Here is a 20,860-nt window from a genome sequence, read left to right as displayed (position 1 = left end):
AAAAAAGGATAATGATAGCACGGTCTCCAGAGGAAGGGGGTTATGGAGCTTTTGATGGGGGCTGGGTTTTGTGTTCTTTGGGGTTTTGTTTGAGAGTTGAACCAAAACAATCAACCAACCAACCAAACCACGTTTGATTGACAGCTGTCTTGTTGCGAGGCATTGTTCCACATGTACTGAATCCAGCCTTCATAGTTCCTTCTCTGGTAACTGTGTGCTGATCTTTTTTTTTTTTGATCATTTACCCAATGGCTTCATAACAGAAAATCACCAAGAAAAAACATTTCTGCATTCTGTATTAACAGAACACAGTCTTGAAATCTTGGTAGTTGGATTATAATGGTGAAATAATTAAGATAGCTGAATGACAAAACCCATTAAAACTTTACAGAATTATCCTAATTATTAAAGACATTTTTGCCTGTTATATTTTTCCCTTGAATATAATGCTATAGGCTACAATATAGCCACTCAGCACCTGCTTAAATGTGTTCAGGCCTTTCAAACACATTTATGCTTTTCTGGTTTAAGAAAATGATTTACTGTTAGTTCAGTTCAATTCAATATTTGCTTTGATATTAAATTTCATTCAAATGAACAATTTTATGTTGCCTTAAAATTATATGCATTTGTTAATTTTATAGTTAAGTTATATCATAAACTGACAACCAGAACCTTTTTTTTCTTTGAGACTAGATCCCTTGTCCCCCTTTTCTTCCCCTGCAATGTGCTGTGCTTCATAGTCAAAATTGAGTAATGAACATAACTTTAAAGACTTAAATAGTACTGTGGATTTCAGTGAGAGTTCTCTAACTTTCAGAACTGAATTGTGTATGGGAATATTGTCAAGGATACATTTAGGTGAACAGTGATGATAAATTTGTCAAAGGTAGAGGCAGAAAAGCTTTTTAAAGCTAAGGTTTCAAACAGATACCCTGTTTTGTTTAAAAATATTCAAGTCTGTGGTTTGAAAACGCATAAATGCTGAATGTACTGAAATCCTTTACATTGTAACCGTGAACACTTGTGTTTAGCAGGACTCTTCATAGCAGGACTCTTCATCTAAAAGTTTTAAATAAGAACTCTGCATCATGGACTGCAGTCTTGCACATCTGGCTGCCCAGGTTAAGGGACTAGTTGGAATAAAGTTGAACTCCCTCCTGACACAGTGACTGACTTTTCCTTTCCCTTAATAACCACAGTATGAGAAGAGAACAATTAATGGACTTACCTGGACCCAGGTGTTTGGAAGCACTCCCAGGTCTGCTGTGACAGCCTGACACAGAGGAAGAATTAACTTCTGTGGCTGTATTTATAGAACACCACTGCAGGCATGTTGTTTTTTAAACCAAAAAAAAGACAACCCTCCCTCCATTTGTCTCTTTCCAGATGATGGTAAAGAAGAACCTCCAACCACTTTACTCTGGGTCCAGTATTATTTGGCTCAACATTATGATAAAATTGGACAGCCATCCCTGGCTTTAGAGTATATAAATGCTGCTATAGAAAGTACTCCCACTTTGATAGAACTCTTCCTTGTGAAAGCAAAAATCTATAAGGTAAGTTTGGCTTATTCCTAGTGACCAGAGATTATTTGTTATGAGGGAAGACTTTTAGATACGCTTATACTTCCCTGTAGGGTTTTGATGTGAACACTGAATTGTTAATCTTGTATTATGCAACCTGCCTTGCCATGGTCTGCACGACGGGCTGCAGGGGAACCTGCTCCAGCACCTGGAGCACCTCCTGCCCTCCTTCCCTGGCCTTGGGGTCTGCAGGGCTGTTCATCTCACATATTCTCACTCTTCTCTCCAGCTGCTGTTGTTCAGTGGCTTTTCCCGTTCTTAAATATGTTGTCCCAGAGGTGCTGACAGCATTGGTGATGAGCTCAGCCTAGGCCACAGCTGGGTCACTCTTGGAGCTGGCTGGCACTTGATCTATTGGACATGGGGGCAGCTTCTAGCACCTTCTCACAGAAGCCACCCCGATAGTCCCCCTGCTACCAAAACCTTGCTACTCAAACCCAGTACACAAGTATAGTGCAAAATGTGAATTCCCAGTTTACAATTATGTTTTTGTATTAAAAATCACGCTAATAAATTTAGTTGATGTTTGAAGTATCTTGCACCTGTTCTTATCCCTCTTTTTTTTTTTTTTAACTACTTAAAAATAATTTCTCAACTACACTATGATATTGTATGAGAATGGGATTGTCCAAAGTGTCCTTTAAGCATTTTCAGGAAAAAAAATCTTTAGTACCAAAAGACCATAATGGGGTCAAGTAATTTTTTCTGCTTTTTTTTCTTTACAGATCTATTGCTTTCCTGAAGAAAGCTATTTATTAAAAAATGTCTTCAAATTAACTAAGTATATTAAAGAGTGAGTGGATAAAACATGCATATTTCATAATTGCTGAAGCTAATTTTGATTTCTGTCTCTTTAAGCATGCTGGAAATATTAAAGAAGCTGCAAGGTGGATGGATGAGGCTCAGGCTTTGGACACAGCAGACAGATTTATCAACTCCAAATGTGCAAAATATATGTTGAAAGCAAACTCCATTAAAGAAGCAGAAGAAATGTGTTCTAAGTTTACAAGGGTTTGTTGCATTTAACTGTAGCTTCTTTGAATACCGTGGGTCTTATCCTGTCTGGAATAGCTTTTGGTGTTAACTTTCCACTCACATTTACTATAATCTTCAAGTTCTGTTTTCAAAGCAACTGTGATTGCTTGCTTCACTAACGGTAGTTGGTATCAGGGTTTGAATTAAGCTTGGATAAGCATGATTCCATAGTATTAAGTGAAAACTGTAAAGCTTGAATTTGATCGTTTTTGTCAGGTAGGAAAGATACAGCATGCCCGTTTTAGAGATAACTACCTCGAAAAAATATTTTTCTGCTAAGTCTTTGGCTTTAATGTTGATTCTGTAGGATCCTTGAAAGATCTGATACAGTTGCCTATGTCTTTTTTCTTTTTCTAATGGTAGTAAGTTGGCAATTTTGGACTTCTCTTGGCTACTAGATGAGAGGCTTTCTGAGATGTCTTCCTTTCGTGAACAAACTTTCATCCCTAAGGCCACGTTTTAACAGTGATAAAAGGAATAGCTGCCTGTTGTATTGGGGGGGTTGTGTGTGTATTGTCTTGTTTTCTTTTGGTTTTGTTGGTTTTGATTGTTTTTTTTGTGGCCGCTTACCCATGACTAGTTAGCTGTGAGAAGCAGCTTGCATTGTGCAGATTTCTTCATTCCATATATCAGGTTTTGTCCCTGCAGTAACCTATTCTGATAATTTTGGTCTCACAGGTTAGTTACTTTTTTAATTGACTTCTGTTGCTGTTATTATTTCGTAAGTGAAAGTCAATACAGCTCCATATAGTCTTTCCAGAATATTTGGCAAATTATAGTTTTAGAATACTGGCAGTATCATTTATGAGTTGTCATTGGGAGGCAGGCAACAAGCTGTTGGGACCTACTTGCAGAAGTAAAGCCTTTTTTGTTTGTTGTCCTGTTTCTCTCTTCTCTCTTGAAGAGCTGGAGAAATCTGGAGTAAGGTGGGTTGAACTGAGGAGGAATTGATAAGGGGAAAGCCAAAGGATTTTGCAAAATGGGGGCTTCGTGCAGGCAAAACTGGAGAGAGGGGAAGTCCTGTTGGATATATGCTCAGTAGCTTTATGGGAGTTTTTGATGCCAAACTGCTGTGAATCTAGGTTGATTGACCCTCTCAGTATCTTAAGCAACTTTAAGATGATGTCAAAAAGTAAGCACACCAGTTGCTGAAAACTGAACTTAAAAAATGTAACTTGCTGATGTTGTACTCTCTAATCTTTTTTTGTCTGCTTTTGATTTTATGTCTAGTGCTTAAATACCAGCTTAATTAAAAAGCAATAATTTAAAAGGATCTAAATGAACCATGGTGGAAATGGAACTGACAAGTTTTCTACTTTTTAGCTGCCTTAATCAGACTGGTTTAAAGACTGCCTTTCTCATTTGAGGCATTCTCATTTCCCTTCCATTTGAATATTATCTGTCATGGGCCCAGCTTTGACTCTTGGCTGATTCTTGAATAGCCTTATTTTTGCTAGATCAGAATAAATTCAGAACAACTGTATCCACCCCAAGTAGCTGACTTTGACATTAAGCTTGAAAGTCATAAGTTCCACAGATCTGTGCAAGATACCAGATTTGAAAGACAATTTTAATCTCCTTTTCTGAATCAGGTGTCAAAGCTACCAATGTATTCCTTTTGCTTTGCCACTGCTCTAGTACTGACTGCATGAGAAATAACCTATTTCTGCTCTCAGTTGCTTGTACACTTAGCTTAATCAGCAGCCCCCTGGTAAATAGAGATGGAAGTTTCAGTTTTTTTCTAAATGCTACATACTAGAACTTTCCTGCCATTTTTCTTGCTGCTGTAATGTGTTACACTGGCACACAATGTCTCTCCTGTCCTAAAGGTGAGGAACTGTCACGGTTAAATGGTCACTACCCAGCTATTCATTGTGTGTTTCTGACTCCTCCAAAACCTGGAATTCAGAGGAATATATTTACACACGCATGCACACACACACACACAACTTTGGAGAGTTGCTTAATGAACTAGGCAATTTAATCTAAACTGTGGCATTTATGACTTTCAGGACTCTAGTTTTGAAATCTAGCATTCTTTTAAAACCCTTTTTATTTGTGCTTTTAATTATGGCAAGATAAATGACAACTAACAAATTAAATGAGGCAGGGGTATTTTATAATGCTGTTTTTGCTTTCAGGAAGGAACCTCGGCAGTAGAGAACTTGAATGAAATGCAGTGCATGTGGTTTCAGACAGAATGTGCGCAAGCTTACAAAACAATGAACAAATTTGGAGAAGCACTTAAGAAATGCCATGAAATTGAGAGAGTACGTATCCAGTTAAACTGCCTGGGTTGGAAGCCACTACCTTAAGCTTACTGTGCAAATATGTTTCCTTTCTGAGCAGTAAGAGTTTACCTCATGTAGCTTCAGGAGAGACTTCATTTTATGTTGGCTACTGGTGGGTTGATTAAATTAGATTTCCTCCTAACAATGCCATTGTAAACTGTGTATTATAAAGACTCATAACGTCATTTGGAGATCCAGGAAAGAACAGAAAACTCTCAGAAATAGTCTGATTTTTGTCAGGGTAAATATAAATAGGTATTGGGTACAAGCCAACAATATGTGTACTTTAAGTCCAAAAAGAATGTGGCTGAGCTCACAACCCTAACCTTAAAGTAAAGGAAAGGTGTTGCCACTGTATTTTAGAGGAAGAGAATAAATGTAAAAATCTAATAAATAATATCCTCTCCTTAAAAAAAAAAAAAAAGCTACAGTTTAAAAATTAAAAATGTAAAGCTTTTTGAAGTAGAAGTTGTATCCAAAAAGGAGGGTTACTTGCACATTAAATGCAGATCCATAGTTAGGGGCAACAACAACAACAAAAAATTATGCACAACTTGTGGAAAAAAGTGAAGGTTTTTTTGACAGGGCCTAGAAAAAAGAGCGGACATCTGAGGGTGTAAATGAAGCGCTCAAAGAGGAGGACTTGGTAGGAAGCTCTGCCTTTTTGCAAATAGAGAGGCTGAAGGAGATTTCAACACTGATGCTTTCTGTAGGGGAGACTAGTTCATGGAATAGTCTCACATTAAAACAAATCAACAAAATGATTTTCCAGGACCGTATTACTGCTAGTCTTGTAAATTGTCTTGGGTACCAGAAGAGAAGGTCAGCAAATGAAGAGCAGACTTAGGCCACCCTAAAAGACATTTCTAAGGAATTAAGTCACTGTTTGTTTATTGGATTAACTGATTGAAGGTGTAAGATCAGAAATAAGATAATTATGTTATATGCAGAAACCATCAGCAAAGCTTTTGTAAGAAAAGACAGTGCCTCTTAAATCTTCTAGAGGTGCCGGTTGTGCTTAAGGCAGTCTAGTTGATAAAATGTGTTCTGGATTTCAGAAACACTTTTGATGTCATCCTTCACATTGTAAAGGATCTAAACTGTCTCAGAAAAAGAAAGGAACTTGATCTTATGGAATTAGTAGCTCGTTCATGGCCAGTAAAACAGGGTAGGAGCAAGTAACGAGCTTTTACAATGAAAGAAGTTTTACCATGGAAATTACTAAGACATATCTCTAGGGTCTCCATTGCTTGATATATCAATAAATGATCACAGAAACTGAGCAAATAGCATGAGGGCAACACTTGCTGATGGTGTTAAGTGATTAAAACCTCATTGCAGGAACTTGCAGAGAAGGCTGTCTCAATAGTAAATGATAAAACGGCAGATTAAAAGTAATGCTCAACAGTGTAGGTGGTGGAGGGAGAAGAATTATTTGCCTGTGCTTAAGTAAGAGGTCTTAATGAGAATTATTGCTGCTCAGGAAGGAAATCCTGGAACCATTATAAACAGTGCTGCAAAAACTACTGTGTTGGTGTAGTGCCGCAATGGAAGGAACAGTGTTGGGAATTAAGTGACTAGAGAAGTAGTACTTTTCTTCCATTAGATAAATCTGATGTGCTGTTTACATCTGACTGTCACACGTCCTTGAGAATCTTCTAGTAAAATACATGCCTTAGAGTCACTTCCACGTTGAGAGAGTGCAATTAGTTTGTCGTGCTCACTGTTTTATCCTCAGTTTTGACAAGCAACAGCTGAGTTTAAGATGAATTTGTATGAGATGATAAGCAGGTGGAGGAGTTGAAGAGGGGAATGACTTTTCACTGCTGCTCAAACGAAAACAAGGGGACATCAGATGACAACGAGGAAGCAGATCTTGGGCAAATCGCACCACATGTGATTCAAGTGTGGAATTCATTGCCACAGTATTTAGTGGAAGTCAAAATTTTACTTTTAACTGAAAAGACTAAAGGAGTTAATAGAAGAAAAACTCTTCAAGTGCTCTTTAAATACAACAAATGCAGAACCTTTGTCCCTTAAACTGCAGATTGTCAGAAGGTAGTTGTTAAGAGATTGTGGAATGGGTCAATTTTGGTTCTGACCTAAGAAGCCTTCTTTTCCCCATGACTTTTATTTTTGGAGAGTTTTGTTAACTCAGGTTTCTGACAGTTACGGTGTGTTTGTCAAACAGCAGGCTTTTACTAAATTATTCCTTTGGGGAAAGTGTATTTGAAAAGTGAAGGTCAGTATCTGATTACTAATACTTACTAAATAATGTTATGTTGTGTTAGCATTTTGTAGAAATCACGGATGACCAGTTTGACTTTCACACTTACTGTATGAGGAAGATTACCCTTAGGTCTTACGTGGACTTGTTAAAATTAGAAGATATCCTTCGACAACACCCATTCTACTTCAAAGCAGCACGAATTGCCATAGAGATATATTTGAAACTTCATGATAATCCCTTAACAGATGAAAATAAAGAACACGAGGCTGATACAGGTATTCAACCTTCAGGATTTATTGAATATGCAGTTTCGCTAATTAGTCAATATTTTATGAATATCCAGCATTCTTATGTCAGCTGTAGTAGCCAAGAAGTAAGGGTTTTGTCACAACTCAAAGTAGGCAAATTGTAACTTGGTCTGCATGTAGAAGTAGATGTGTTACTGAAAGTTTGTTTGTTAAAAAACAATGTTTTTTTTTTTTTGCCATTGTAATTCTTAAGTAAAAATATGTTTGTTTTATGAAATTGCTGGGAAAACATGGAATTCTTAAGGTTGTTGGTTTATGTAAAGACATTGAAGCAGGTGTGCTGGGAGGTAGTGTTTTATCAGTATGCAAAAATTTGACTAGGTAGCAAATTAAATTTTCTTATCTCTTGCTTCTGCTGTAAAAATAATATTTAAATGTTGTAAAAATAATATTTAAATCTGTCAATTTATTTTTTTTTTCTCATTTGTGATTGGAGAACAACTTAAATGATTGTGGCTTGAGGCAACTCAAATGGTATAAATAGAGGCTGTTGAATCCTTCAATGGGAATGTCAAATTTTAAGGTTTCTTATCTCAGTTCATTTGTGTGGCTTCAGGTTTAAATTAAGACAAGTAGAATTGTAAAAGAATTTCATGTAGGCACTTTCTGTTGTGTTTTAAATGAATTTTCCATGCTTTAATTGGAGGGAGGAGAGAATCTGAATATGAATCGAATGCAAGTTGTCTGTCAGGCATTAAAAGCAAACCTGGAACTGGCAGTGCCAAAGTGTGACTATTTCACTTTATTTTTGTTAGACCACTTAATTACTACATTAAACATAACTTGTGTAATACCTAAGGAGGAAATCAGCGTGTATTGGTGTGCACTTTTACTCCTGGCACTGGATTTGTGAAGTCACGCAGCAATTACTTTGTCCTGCCTTCAGCATGTGATACTTTTGTTCTAATTAATATTGCCCTGATTTTACAGAGAAATTTTTTGAATAATGAAGCAGCAGCGTAGGCTGTAAAATAATCTGTCTATATTAAATTAGCTTTTACAAACGTAATGGCAGCATTATTAGTAGATACGGTTTAAAAAAAGATTATGGTATCTGGCAGCTGATTGAGGCTGTTAAAATTAGACATCAACACTGTCTGTTTTTGCCCTTTGTGTGTGTGCAGCAAATATGTCTGACAAGGAGCTAAAGAAGCTACGAAATAAGCAGAGAAGAGCGCAAAAGAAAGCACAGCTGGAGGAGGAGAAAAAGAATGCTGAGAAAGAGAAGCAACAGAGGAATCAGAAAAAGAAGAAAGATGATGATGATGAAGAAATTGGAGGACCGAAAGAAGAACTTATCCCTGAGAAACTGGCAAAGGTGCTTACAAATGTAATAATAAACTCATAGAAGTTTCTATGAAAGTTATAGTGAGCACACATATGACTTGAAAGCCACTCAGATAACTTGTTTATTTTTTGTATGGCTTCTCTTCACAGGTGGTATTATTAAAAGAATTATTTTCTAGGGATAGTTTGTTGGATATGCTGTCAGTAATGTGCTGAAATCACAGCTTTTGTGCCTGATTCTCAAAGGCAGTGGTTGAAGTCAGAGACATTTGCTACAGGTGGAATTATCTTCGTGTGTGTATTGCGCTAACTTGTTGATTATGCCCTAATTCTAGTTGATCGGATGGAAGTCTTTCTATTCTGTATGTAAGGTGATTATCGTTCACTCTTTATGTCCTGTAGTATTTCTTTTTGTTTACTCAGCATAGACAACCTTTGAAAGAGGAGGCATTGAATGCTTTAACAGCATTTGTTTGCATTTGTTTTGAATGGGGTGGGACAGGAAAGATAAAGAACCTGTTTGGAAATAGCAGTAGACTAGACTAAGATGGATTTTGAGATCTGGATTAAGAACTGTCGAGATATATCACTGGGAGGTGACCCAGCAGACTATTGTTGTGCTAAAAGTTGTACCTGTAAGGAGCAGGAAAACATTTTAAAAATGTGGGGAAATAAAATGAAAAATATATAGATTGGAAAAATTAATTTGTAGTAGTATAGTATCTAAGTACTGATAGATATGGTATTTGGTATTTTCACATTGCATGTATAATGAATAATATTGGCTGTTGATGGGATGATGTTTGAAAGCTGAGACTGAACTTCATTTTGTAGCCAGGAAGCAAGAGACTTTAAAAACTTGAGTAGTCATTTAAGAATATTGTTGGTATTCCCATTGTTTAGCTCACCCCTTGGAAGAAGCAGCACTCTAAATTGCAGTGCCAGTTAAGATTTAAATGGTCTCAATGGCATATGTTGAAATTGAGTTCTGGAGTAGAAGGACGTGATGGCGTATCCCAGGAAAATCCAGGCAGTCCCTAAGATTATAGCACATGGTTGTGGCTGTATAATGCATTCCTTTGGCAAATCTTCCCTAATTATATTTCAGATTTAATGTCAGAATCATGATGTAGACACTTCAAATTCAGTTGGCTCTCACTGCCAGAAGACCATTTCTGAAATAATTGGTCACTTGCAAATGCTTTTCCCCAGACGGTTGCCCCTAGACTTCTTTGGTAGATACGTAGCTTTGGCGTTAAAGGCTTAGCTTTCAAATCTGTTTCATTATAGGTTCCAAATAGTTTAAGTGGACAGTTATCACTGATGTATGCAAACTCACAACAGCATGTATAAATGATGCATTTTTTTATTTGAAACTGTTGTAGTATGTGCTTAGCAGGAACTTCCTAAGGTGTCCATTGTTGCCTTCAACTCGGTTATTTGCAATGAAGTGTATTGCTTCAAAATTACTAAGTTGTTATTGGCAGACAGGTTTTGTATCTCATTCTTAGTAGCTTATGTTCATAAACCCATTAGCATGAAGGACAACAGTTCTTGTTTGAGTTATCCCTAGCCTCCAGATGCAAGAGATCTGTCTGTAAAGAACTTTGGTACAGAATTAATTTGTGTTAAAGCTGTCCATTGACTGGATTACGCAGCTGAGACTCGGCCACTGCCATCAGTACCCAGTTACTTCAGGCTTGCTGTCAGTATCTTGGCTGGGAGCATTGCCATGACCCAGCAGCTCTCAGGAACCCGTCTGAACCTCTTGTGAACAGACTGTCATGGGCATAAAGTAGTTGTTGACCAACGTGTTGGGCCCGTGTGTGTAGATTGGCATGAAGAGCTCTGCAGCCCATACAGTGCAGGTTCAGCTACAGTTGTGTTTGCTGTTGACGTGTGGTAGAAGGCAAAAATATCTCTGTATCTAGGAAGATGTGATTTGTAACCATCACAGAGCAGTTTTTTGAGACTTAGCCGTCTGTGTTTAGACACTGAGTGAAAGATTCAAAGTTTGTCACATAAGAGGTACTAAGCATCTTATGCGCTGTCTTATGAGAGTAACTCTGTGACTCAGAAATAGTAAATTCTCTTGTTGTAGAGTTATTAGGTTTAAGCTTTGTGACTTAGTTGTGTGTTACTTCCTTGAATCTGTAGGTTGAAGCACCTTTGGAAGAAGCCATTAAATTTTTAACACCCCTGAAGAATTTAGTGAAGAACAAAATAGAGACACATCTTTTTGCCTTTGAGATTTATTTTCGAAAAGGTGAGCGAGAAAACTAATGAAGTAAAGCAATTTGCAGTTCATAAAGAGGTATATTAGAATTTAAGCAAAAATTATTTATGAGATATGCAGAGTCCATGTTGAGACACAACTTGTCATTGGACCAACACCCCAGCTGTGAGCAGTCTGTGAAGAACCAGAGTTTGACCATGTGGCAATTATCCACTTTCTTTGCTGTGGTTAAATCTATAAGCAGTGAGGCTGCAGTTAATTCTCCCAGCTTGCATTTGCCCTAGTTATTTGTGTCTATAGCTGGTAGAACTGCATGTTGTAAAGAAGCAGTGTGCAGTTGCTAATGAGAGCTAGTCTCTTGAAACACATGACTTTTGAATTCTTGTATCAGTTAAATGTTATACTTTAAGAATTTAAGAATGTGTGTTAGAAAAAACGACTGTTGCAGAACACTCAGCTTTCATTTCTTCTGATCATTTTAATTTCAAATACTAAATACTCCTGCAACTTAATGCAGTGAGTTCCAGCCACAGGTTTTTGACCATTTGCCAATGCTTTCTTTTCCAGAGAAGTTCCTTCTGATGCTTCAGTCTGTGAAGAGAGCCTTTGCTATTGATTCTAGCCATCCTTGGCTTCATGAGTGTATGATTCATCTCTTCAGCAGTGGTATGTATCTGTTTGATACGACATCATGCTTCCAGATGATGCCTAACCTGCATACAGTCACTGATTGCTAGCTTACAGACTGTTACTATAATTAATTACAAATATTTAATACATGTATTAGAAAGCTTTTAAACAACTGATTCATGCTAAAATTAAATATGTTTACTATGACTGCAGCTGGATTTCGTAGTTGTTCCAACAAGTATTAGTCAGTCTTTTTAAGACTGTGAGTCGTACGTTGAACCCCTGAAAGAGTCAAGAAATGAAAACTGCAGAGTGAAGAATCTGGCTTTTCTATTGGCAGTCTGTGTCAGTGTGTGTGAGGAGAAGGCTTAGAATTACGTCCTTTTTTTCAGAAGGTTGGAAGGATTCTCTCCTTTTCCTTGCCCCGAAGGTCACCCTTCCTGCTGGTGGCTACAGACTACATATGTTTAAGAACAGACTTCTCTGATCTGAATCTTTGAGCCTAATATATTTTAATTAGTAAGGGGGAGATTGTATTGGAATAGAGGCTTCAGCTTTTTCTAAGCATCAGAAAACCGCCACAGTTAAGCTTTTTCCAACCACATCCAGTTATTTACCTTTTTGAATTTCATGCATGTTTCTTCGAGGTTTTGGGTATGTTCTATTATATTAATAATGTAAATATGACAAACATTAAAATAAATGCATAAAATAGATTTTACTGTGATTACCTGTACTCACTTCTGTTAACTTCTTTTTTTTTTCCAATTCAATAGTATCTGAAAGTAAGGATTTGCCTGATGCGGTTAGAACAGTGTTAAACCAAGAAATGAATCGGCTTTTTGGAGCAACTAATCCAAAGAACTTCAATGAAGCTTTCCTTAAAAAGAACTATGACTCACTACCACATAGGTTATCAGGTATTTTGCCATTATGCTTTTTCTTCCATGCTTCTGTATTTTCTGTGCTTATCTAGCAGGGGCATCTCAGTATCAGCACCAGTGATGTTTACAAAATAAAAAAATCGTCACTCTTCCCATCAGGAATGCTTTTCTTTTCTCATTTTGTGGTGGTGTGACAGCATGACCACCAGGTTATCTGTGGTTTTCTATATTTTTTTCTGTGTGCTGCTAAAATACCCATTTTTGGACCTCTCAGCCCTGTTGTCATTTCTGATGCATGCTGTGTGCTTCCAAGGCCAGGCTGGACGGGGCACTGAGCAACCTGATCTAGTTGCAGATGTCCCTGCTCATTGCAGGGGAATTGTACTTAGATGAGCTTTCAAGGACCTTTCCAACCCAGACTATTCTGTGATTCTATTCTATGAATGTATCATAAGACTAACTGTATTTAATGCATCTGTGAAGCAGTTCATATAAGCTGTGTAGTATGTGAAGTAGTATTTCTGAGTTGCAAAGTGTTGGTTTTTTTTTGTGATGTGTATTTGAAGAGGCTGACTGCCAAGAGAAATGCGTGCTCAGCAAGCCAGGTAACACCCAGAGCTATTGGTACACCTAACAAGAGGAGCTTTGGTTCTGGTTACCTGTCACAAAAGCCTGTCTGTCACTAGTGACCATGTGTTGCAGTGGGCATCACAGCACCATGAGGGGAACGGGACGTAAAGCACCCCGGGGAGTGGCGTTCCTGCCGCGGCTCCGGCTGGGCTCACACCTGGCCACAAAAAGCAGCGTTTGTTCTCCACGTCTTTTCTGGCATCCAGCCCCTTCAGCTGCATTTGTGCTGTGGGACTTGGAGCTGTGCCCTGTCAGCATGTGACAACAAGAGCCCTGTGTGCACATCTCCTCTGTGTGGAGATGTGAGTGGTGGTGCTGGAGGGACCTGTGGTGTATCAGCAGGTCTGATTTGTTACCTTCACTGCATTTTGAACTACGACCTATAGAGTTCGGTATCCCCTCTTAGTCATATTATCTCTGTTTGATGTTTGTATAGAAGATGTTTTTAGTCATCCACTGGGTGATGAAGCTTATTTTTTCTTCTGTAGCTGCCAAAATGATGTACTATTTAGATCCTTCCAGTCAGAAAAGAGCAGTGGAGCTGGCAATGACCCTGGATGAATCCCTCATTAACAGAAATCTTCAGGTAACACACATTTACAAATTGTAACCAACAACTGCTGTATCTGTGGAAGCTTTATGAAAATTATGGAGTTAAAAGGAAGCTGAAATGATTGCTGTGCCTGGACTTAAGAGTGGCTCAGGTTATCCCAGGGCTTTCCATATCCATCCCCCTGCAATCTGTGTAACTTATCTTAGTTTTAATAAAAGGTGCAAATGCACCTTTTGGCCTTCGTATGTACTTAAATAACTAATGAATAAACATGGATAGTTCTTCCTGTGACTGCACACTGTCAGAACCTTACCTGGCAAAGTAGAGCAGAAATAAAGCATCCTTTTTTTTCTTTAGTCTATTTAGAACTATTTCTGTGTCCCAGTCAAACAGTTTCCTCTGGCATCACTGTAAGAGTGTCCAGCATGTTTAATTAAGTATTAGAGAGATTTCTTGGCAGACTGTGCAAGCTTCAGGACGTTTTGTTTCTCTTAGTTCCCCTGGCACTTTATTTCTTTATTGTTCTCTTTATGTCTGGGCATTCAAGGATTTTTTGGATCTATTGCAAGTAGAATTAGTGAACCTTTTGGTAAAATTATTTTTTTGTGGGCAAAAATGGGTATTTTCCGAAAAACACCCCTTTGGAAATATACTGAGTTCAACAGAACTTTAATTGGAAAGGATTTAAGTTCACAGTAGAATTTTTGGTCAAAACAGAGGTGGAAAAAGAGACAACAAAAGACAATTTACCATGATTTATGAACTTGCTTAGGATGTTAAATACTCAGATTGTTTCTCTAGCAGATCTGCTTATGGGACACAAAGTCATGTCTTTTATATATTTAGTATTTTTTATAAACTTTTTTACTGTTTGAACAGTCTCAAAGGGCTTAAGATAGGTTATCAATGGATTTAGAAAACAAAAATTAAATTGCCCTCAACAACATTCTTTTTACCTTGTTAGCTGCATTTTTTTGCTTGAGAGTGGGGGATTCTGGGCATTGGACTGGGGAAAGATTAAAATTTAACCAAAAATATGTAGTTGTTTTAGAGAAGTCTTGTCTTGGTAGGACTGCAAGAAGCGTTTGCTGACTCGGCAGTGTATAAAAATCACATATGAAGCATTGCGATAAAACTGAAAAAGTTCAATTTCAGCTTTCTCGGTGCCAATATAAAGTAAGAGTTGGAGTTCTGCTGAACTTTTAGGTGGGAAATTGAAAGTGCCCTAGAAAGATGAGAATCTGAAGGAGTCTGGGCATTTGTTGAAAGGCATTCTCATGTGCAAAGAGATGAAATTTATCATTACATTTTTAGTAGAGACCAGCTGCCTCAGGGCACATTGCAGGCATAAATCTACATATATTTGACCTTCTGTGGATGCCAGTGTCATAAAGAGCTAATGTGGGGGAAAAGGGTTGTTGAAGAGAACTTCATAACCCCATAGCAGGAGGACAGGGTAGTTAATCTCAATACACAGAATAAATAAAAGCCAAAGTAAATGTCAGAAGAGTGGAAAAAGGCTCGCTTACTGTGCCAATACTGGCATATCCAACGTGGAAGGCTGTTAAATGCTTCTGGCCTTTAGCGAAGCTTAGTGGGTGGATTTCTCATGTTTGGAGTGCAAGTTGAAAAACAAAAAAACCAGGAAATCTCCTTTTTCTCTTCTAAATCATGGGGGGGGGGGAAAAAAGGATATGAAACTGCAGATATACCCGAAGGATGTGATAATATCTGAGTAATTTGGTTCAATTCTCTACTTAGACACACCAGTAAGTCACATATCCTTAAATGTAAAAATGATACTTTTTTCCTACCAGAAATGTTATCACACCTAATTATGGTTATTCAGCTGATGCTATTTTTACATTTTAATTACATTCCGCAGTTCTTCCAATTCTATCTGAAAGCATGTTCACAAAAAACATTATTAAGAAATCATAGCATATATTCTGGATTCATTGTTTTTATTTGTGAACACTAATGTTCAAATGCATGTTATGTGCTGCTGAAATATTCAGTGTGTCCCAAGGCTGGGGGGACAAGGGATGATGAACCACAAACCCAAAAAACATATTTAGTTGCAAGTAAGCCTGATAATTTGTTTTTTTACGAAAATAAGAAACAAGTGGCAAATCAGTATTTGCATCTTCAGTCAAAACTTCTGACTGGTTTTTAACTCTCTTCAAACTGCATCGTTTCAAATCAGACTATGCTGGTATTTCATATTCTGTCTAGTAAGAAAAAAGTCATTTGATATTGATAGAAACCTGAAGACAATACTTGGAGTTTGTTTTCTTTGTAGTGTCGTATTTCTGGTTTGTGAGTGCTCAGATCAGTGTTTAAGAAGCCATAACACCTCTTTATTTTTCTCTTTAATTAGACTTGTATGGAGGTATTGGAAGCTTTATGTGACGGTAGCCTTGGAGACTGTAAAGAAGCATCTGAAACGTACAGAGCAAATTGTCATAAGCTTTTCCCTTATGCTTTGGCTTTCATGCCCCCTGGATATGAAGACGATATGAAGATCACAGTTAATGGAGATAGTTCTGCAGAACCTGAAGAACTGGCCAATGAAATATGAACAACTTTATTGGAAAAAAATGACATTGGACCGTATCTGGTGTATAATATTTTTGTCACGCACCTGCTGAATTGTTCTAACTTGCAGAGAACGGAAGGAAAAAAAAATGTTGCCTTCAAATAGTTTTACATTTTTTTTTTTATCCTGCTGACAAAATATATATATAAAATATCTAACATATTACTGAATATAGGTTGTTCGGTTTCTTAAAAATTAAAAGCTGCTAAAATTGAAGAAGAAAAAACCTTTCTCCTTACCTACCTACCCATGTTTTTAAACTAATTTATATAAAATCTGGAGGCGTATAGCCCTCAGAGCAGGTGTGTGGCAGAAATATTACTTTAAATTTGTCTTGTGAGATTACTGTTATCTCAGACAGCAAAAATGCTGTTTTAGCACTGGATTCTTTCACTGAGCACAAAGAGTTGATGGGGCTTTAGCATCTGACTGATTTTGATGCAGGGATGACTCTGTCCATAGGAAGTATGCAATGTGAATCAGAATATGCAGAGAAACCCGCAGCATACGCGTGATGTTGCGGATGCTGGGACATACGGATATCAAGCAGAATTAAGAAACATAGTGTGTTCAATAAGCTTGTTGTGTCTCTGAAACTCACTGTACACGATCAGTTTGGTGTTCTTGCACCACAGTTTTTAACGGAAGGAACCAGTTAGAACTCGCTCTCTCTTTGAATTAAACTTGGGGGGTGGGGTGGGGAGAATCAACGTTGCTGTTCTTGAGATAAACCTATCCGCGCAGGTTGGCCAAACTCTTTAAAACTGTAATGCAAGAACCAAATAAAATTATGCACTGTGATGTGGCACCAACTAATTAGAAAGATAGCATGCATTTTTCACGTAGAGTGAAAACAAAATGAGAACATACTATGACTTGAAGTTGCAAAGAGGAGAACTCCTGACTACCATTTTGACTGATCAAGAGACTAATAGTTTAAAACCTCAGCAGGCCTTGTTCACGTTATGCAGAAAATAAAAAGTGCTGCAGTTTAGATACCTCTGGAACTTTTCCACAGTGTCACAGGTTTGTAATACTTGAAGCCCTACATTTCTAAGAATATATTTCTTGCTCAGTTGTTTCAGGCAAGCCCAAGACTTTGTAACTTTTAAGGGGCCCAAGATTTTTTTTCAATAACAGACCAGCTTCTTATTCCTGCAGTTACAGATGTAATTTCCTTTGTCAAACATAAGGTACCAAATATAATGCAATAAAACGTTTTGAAAAACAATTGTGTGAATATTGAAACCAATCTCTGTTGTACTTTGAAAATGAATGGGTTCATTAGAGTACAGCTCAGGGTTGGCTTACTGTGTTGTCCGGTTGCGCTAATAATGTCACTGCTGATGGGTGGTGGTTGAGTATAAAGTGCAAATGCTTTGTATGTAAATACTGAATGTCTGGGAAGTCCTATAACACAGAATGCTTTACTACTTGGCTTTTCAGTTCCACCAATGTTATGTTGAACTTTATTTTCCAAGTCAAGCTTCAGTCTACAAGTCTACTGTGTTAATAATATAGATAAGTGCACAAATGTGTTTTTTTAATAGGCTCATCATATAAAACAGAGCAGAAAATAAACTACAGCTTATAAAGTGAGTGCCTTCTTTGCTGCAGGAGTTCAGTTCCAGAGTATCTGTCGTGTGGATACACAGCCTTCCTCTTCCACGTCATGGAATTCAGTGATTGACACATACAGTTAGGAAATCCAGGAAGAATTATCAGGGTTTGTAGTTTTCTAACTGTCAGATGAACAGGTTTTTGTTTCTCGTGTATTCAGCACCACTTTATTTTTCATGGTTGAGCTATCCTTGTGTATGTTTGCGGTGTAGTTCATGTCGGAAATGTAAGTTGTGTTGCTATATTTGTATATTTAATCTGCTGGGCTTTTAGGGACTAGAATACCTATAGAGCCTTTAATTGACTCTGGTATTTATGTCTAGATCTCAGTCTTTTCTGCAGCCTGAGATACTTGGACTGCATGTCTTCTGCAACCACTGAAGATGTTTCAACTTTGCCTACACGAGCTATGAGCTTTTGGCCTTGCCCCTGAGTATTGCTGCCGTTTCCTTGGCTTCTGATGCTTAGCTGGAGGCAGATGAGCGCTCACTCTTTTTAACAGATTGTGAATTGCGTCAAGCAATTTTTTTTCCCCCAAATTCTGGTTTTGGGTGCTTCCTGTAAATGGGATTATTTCCTTTTTCACTGCCTGTTTTTGTGTTGAAATAGATGAACAAAAAGCAAGAAGTCACTTGTTATCTTCCATTATGCAAGTGGGAAAGAATATTTCTGTGGGCCTTCCAGAAGCCTCTGTCTACACATCTGTTGTGATTTCCCCAAAGACACTTCATTGTAACTTTGCTGAAAGGCATCCACAGTGCTTCAGAGATGTTGCTTTTGGATTAAAGCAGTTCCTCATCCCCTTTCAGAAGACTTCAATCCCAGGAAATGAAATGAAAGTCAAGACTTTACCTGAAGAAGAAGGTTCTTCGATCAGCAAAGGAATTGTTATTCTTTCATCTTGGCACCTCTCCTGTTAGATGCAATGCTGACATCTGAGGAGGAGTTTTCAAGAGCTGGAAATGAAGTTCCAGTCCAATGCAATGGGTCTGGTGAAGCGGTGGCACGGAGCGCCGTGCTGCAGGGGAAACTCCTTTGCGTGCCGAGACCCCAAATTGCAATGGCTGGTGGTCGGCTGCCAAAGCAGGTGAGGAGGGATTGCAGTCATGGGCTGAGTGACCCAGAACATCAGCTTACTGGTGACATGATTTGGTGCAATTCTTCATGATTTTTCACCCGAGAAAGATGTTTTCACCATCGGTGGAGCCACTGGTGATGACATATGCCATGGATCTTTCCTGGGAAGAAATGTTCAACCAGTTTTTCCCTAGATAGTGTAGATGGTGCAAATGCACATTGCATAAAGCTAAAGCCAGAGTCAGAAGTGGACTTAAATTGCAAGTAACCAAACGTGGTGGGCTGGCCCAAGACGGTAGGTGAGGTACTCGCCTTTTCCATTTGGAAACCAGAGCATTCACACGTGTGAATAAACAGGTAAAATGGTCTCAGAATAATCTATTCAGTAACTCTCTTTATTTCTTTGCATCTTAAATGCCTTAAAAGCTTCTATATTCTTCTGCAGTTATTGTGTTGGGTTTTTTCCAGTAGAGGTCAATGCTTCCATGTTCATAGGGGAGGAATCGTGCCCTGATGCGTGGTGTGTCAGCCAGAACACAGATTGGAGTTTGTCACCAAGTTTTTCTCCTAGCGTAGGGAAAACATTCCAAGTTTCCCAGAGAGCTCTCTAGGGCCGGGTGAGGTGTGTTTAATTAGCCTGTTACAGCTTCCTTTAGTGTTTGCATTCGTTTGCTTTTCCAGGTCTGGAGGTGCTCCAGCTGTACAGTAGACCCTGGAAGTCAGTGTAACACCTTATTTTTCAGCTAAATAGATCTGTCTTTATAGAAAGAACAGACTGATGAGAGTAGGGTGAGATCAGGCTGAGAAACCAGAGGTGCAGATACCATCACATGAGCAAGTTCACATAAAAAACTCAAGATCTTTGTCCAATGCGATGCCTTTGAGGGCTTGGGCAGCAGTGCCATCGTTCCTGCAGTGCTAGCATCCCATACGCCACAGCTGTGCTTTGAACGTGTGCCACTAACATAACAAAAACACTTGACAGACTAATCCAGCTCAATATACCTGAATTAAAATAGTTTTATTTTTCCTTTTTTTATTTTCACGATTGCTTTAAATGTTTTTTAAGTGTTCTGTACTGGGTCGCTAGCTGGCTTTGAAATGTTTCCCCGTCTTTCCCCCTAATAAAGTTTGCTCTAAAAATGTGGTTCCTACCTAAGCGATAGTGTAAACCAACTCAAACTAAGTGGAAGTAAGAGTTATGCTTGTCTGGTAACATACTGCTCCGGGATTCTGCGGAGGAAAACAATGCAAATGTAGTATGATTAGTAATAGCAGTAAGGAACCGAGCAGTCTGTAAGTTCATTAATGAAAGCTGTTACAGATGGAGGAGAATGGTTGCTCTTGTCTCCAGGAGTGTTCAAGTAATGAACTGTTCTTGGATGTTGTAAGGAGCAAAGGGCGTACGCTTTGACAAAACTCATGGTCATGTCGTCATGATTATATTTTCTGGAAATTCAAGCTGCAGTCTACAAACACCAGTTTTAATGCTTGTCTTGGGCAGAGACTCTTCCCAAGAGCATAGAGCCAGCGGTGAGAATGGCAAGGAGCAATTGGTACAGCAGCTTGGCAAAAGGAGACTGAAGTGAGTTATAAGAAGGTGGCATAATAGAAATTCTGTTTTAGATTAAGTATAAAATAGCTTTTTTATTACTAGAAAGGTTACTGAAGCTGTAAATACTATAAATGCAGTCTTCCTGTGCCAAGGAAGCTGTAAATGTGTATTACTTTGATTGGTACAAGCAAATAGTAGTATGTTCACAAAGATTCTAGCTTTGTATGTTGGTCTTAAGTAAATCAGGGCAGAAAACTTGGAGGGCAAAGACTGTCCAGTTTACAAAGGACCATATCATAAGGGTTTGTAAGAATATTGCAAGAGAAATATTACTAGAAA

The 20,860-nt window shown here is 38.2% G+C and overlaps 1 protein-coding gene across 2 annotated transcripts in view; it reads left to right on the top strand.

The window, feature by feature from the left end:
- The window catches only part of NAA15 (N-alpha-acetyltransferase 15, NatA auxiliary subunit), a 40,228-nt gene extending 22,728 nt beyond the window's left edge, over positions 1–17,500 (top strand). Inside the window, exons 11-20 of one of the 2 annotated variants that reach the window (XM_065062025.1) lie at positions 1,390–1,559; positions 2,445–2,597; positions 4,763–4,891; positions 7,204–7,417; positions 8,575–8,780; positions 10,895–11,003; positions 11,541–11,639; positions 12,380–12,523; positions 13,606–13,703; positions 16,051–17,500. In XM_065062025.1, the coding sequence (XP_064918097.1) occupies positions 1,390–1,559; positions 2,445–2,597; positions 4,763–4,891; positions 7,204–7,417; positions 8,575–8,780; positions 10,895–11,003; positions 11,541–11,639; positions 12,380–12,523; positions 13,606–13,703; positions 16,051–16,251 (1,523 nt within the window). In that variant the 3' untranslated portion in view covers positions 16,252–17,500. The remainder of the gene's footprint in view (positions 1–1,389; positions 1,560–2,444; positions 2,598–4,762; positions 4,892–7,203; positions 7,418–8,574; positions 8,781–10,894; positions 11,004–11,540; positions 11,640–12,379; positions 12,524–13,605; positions 13,704–16,050) is intronic. The other variant, XM_065062026.1, reaches the window with a different exon arrangement.
- The last annotated feature ends 3,360 nt before the right edge of the window (positions 17,501–20,860 follow it).

Source organism: Columba livia, chromosome 4, assembly GCF_036013475.1.
Source record: "Columba livia isolate bColLiv1 breed racing homer chromosome 4, bColLiv1.pat.W.v2, whole genome shotgun sequence".
Lineage (NCBI taxonomy): Eukaryota > Metazoa > Chordata > Aves > Columbiformes > Columbidae > Columba > Columba livia.
Note: the sequence above shows the minus strand (reverse complement) of the source record. Positions and strands in the feature narration are given on the sequence as shown.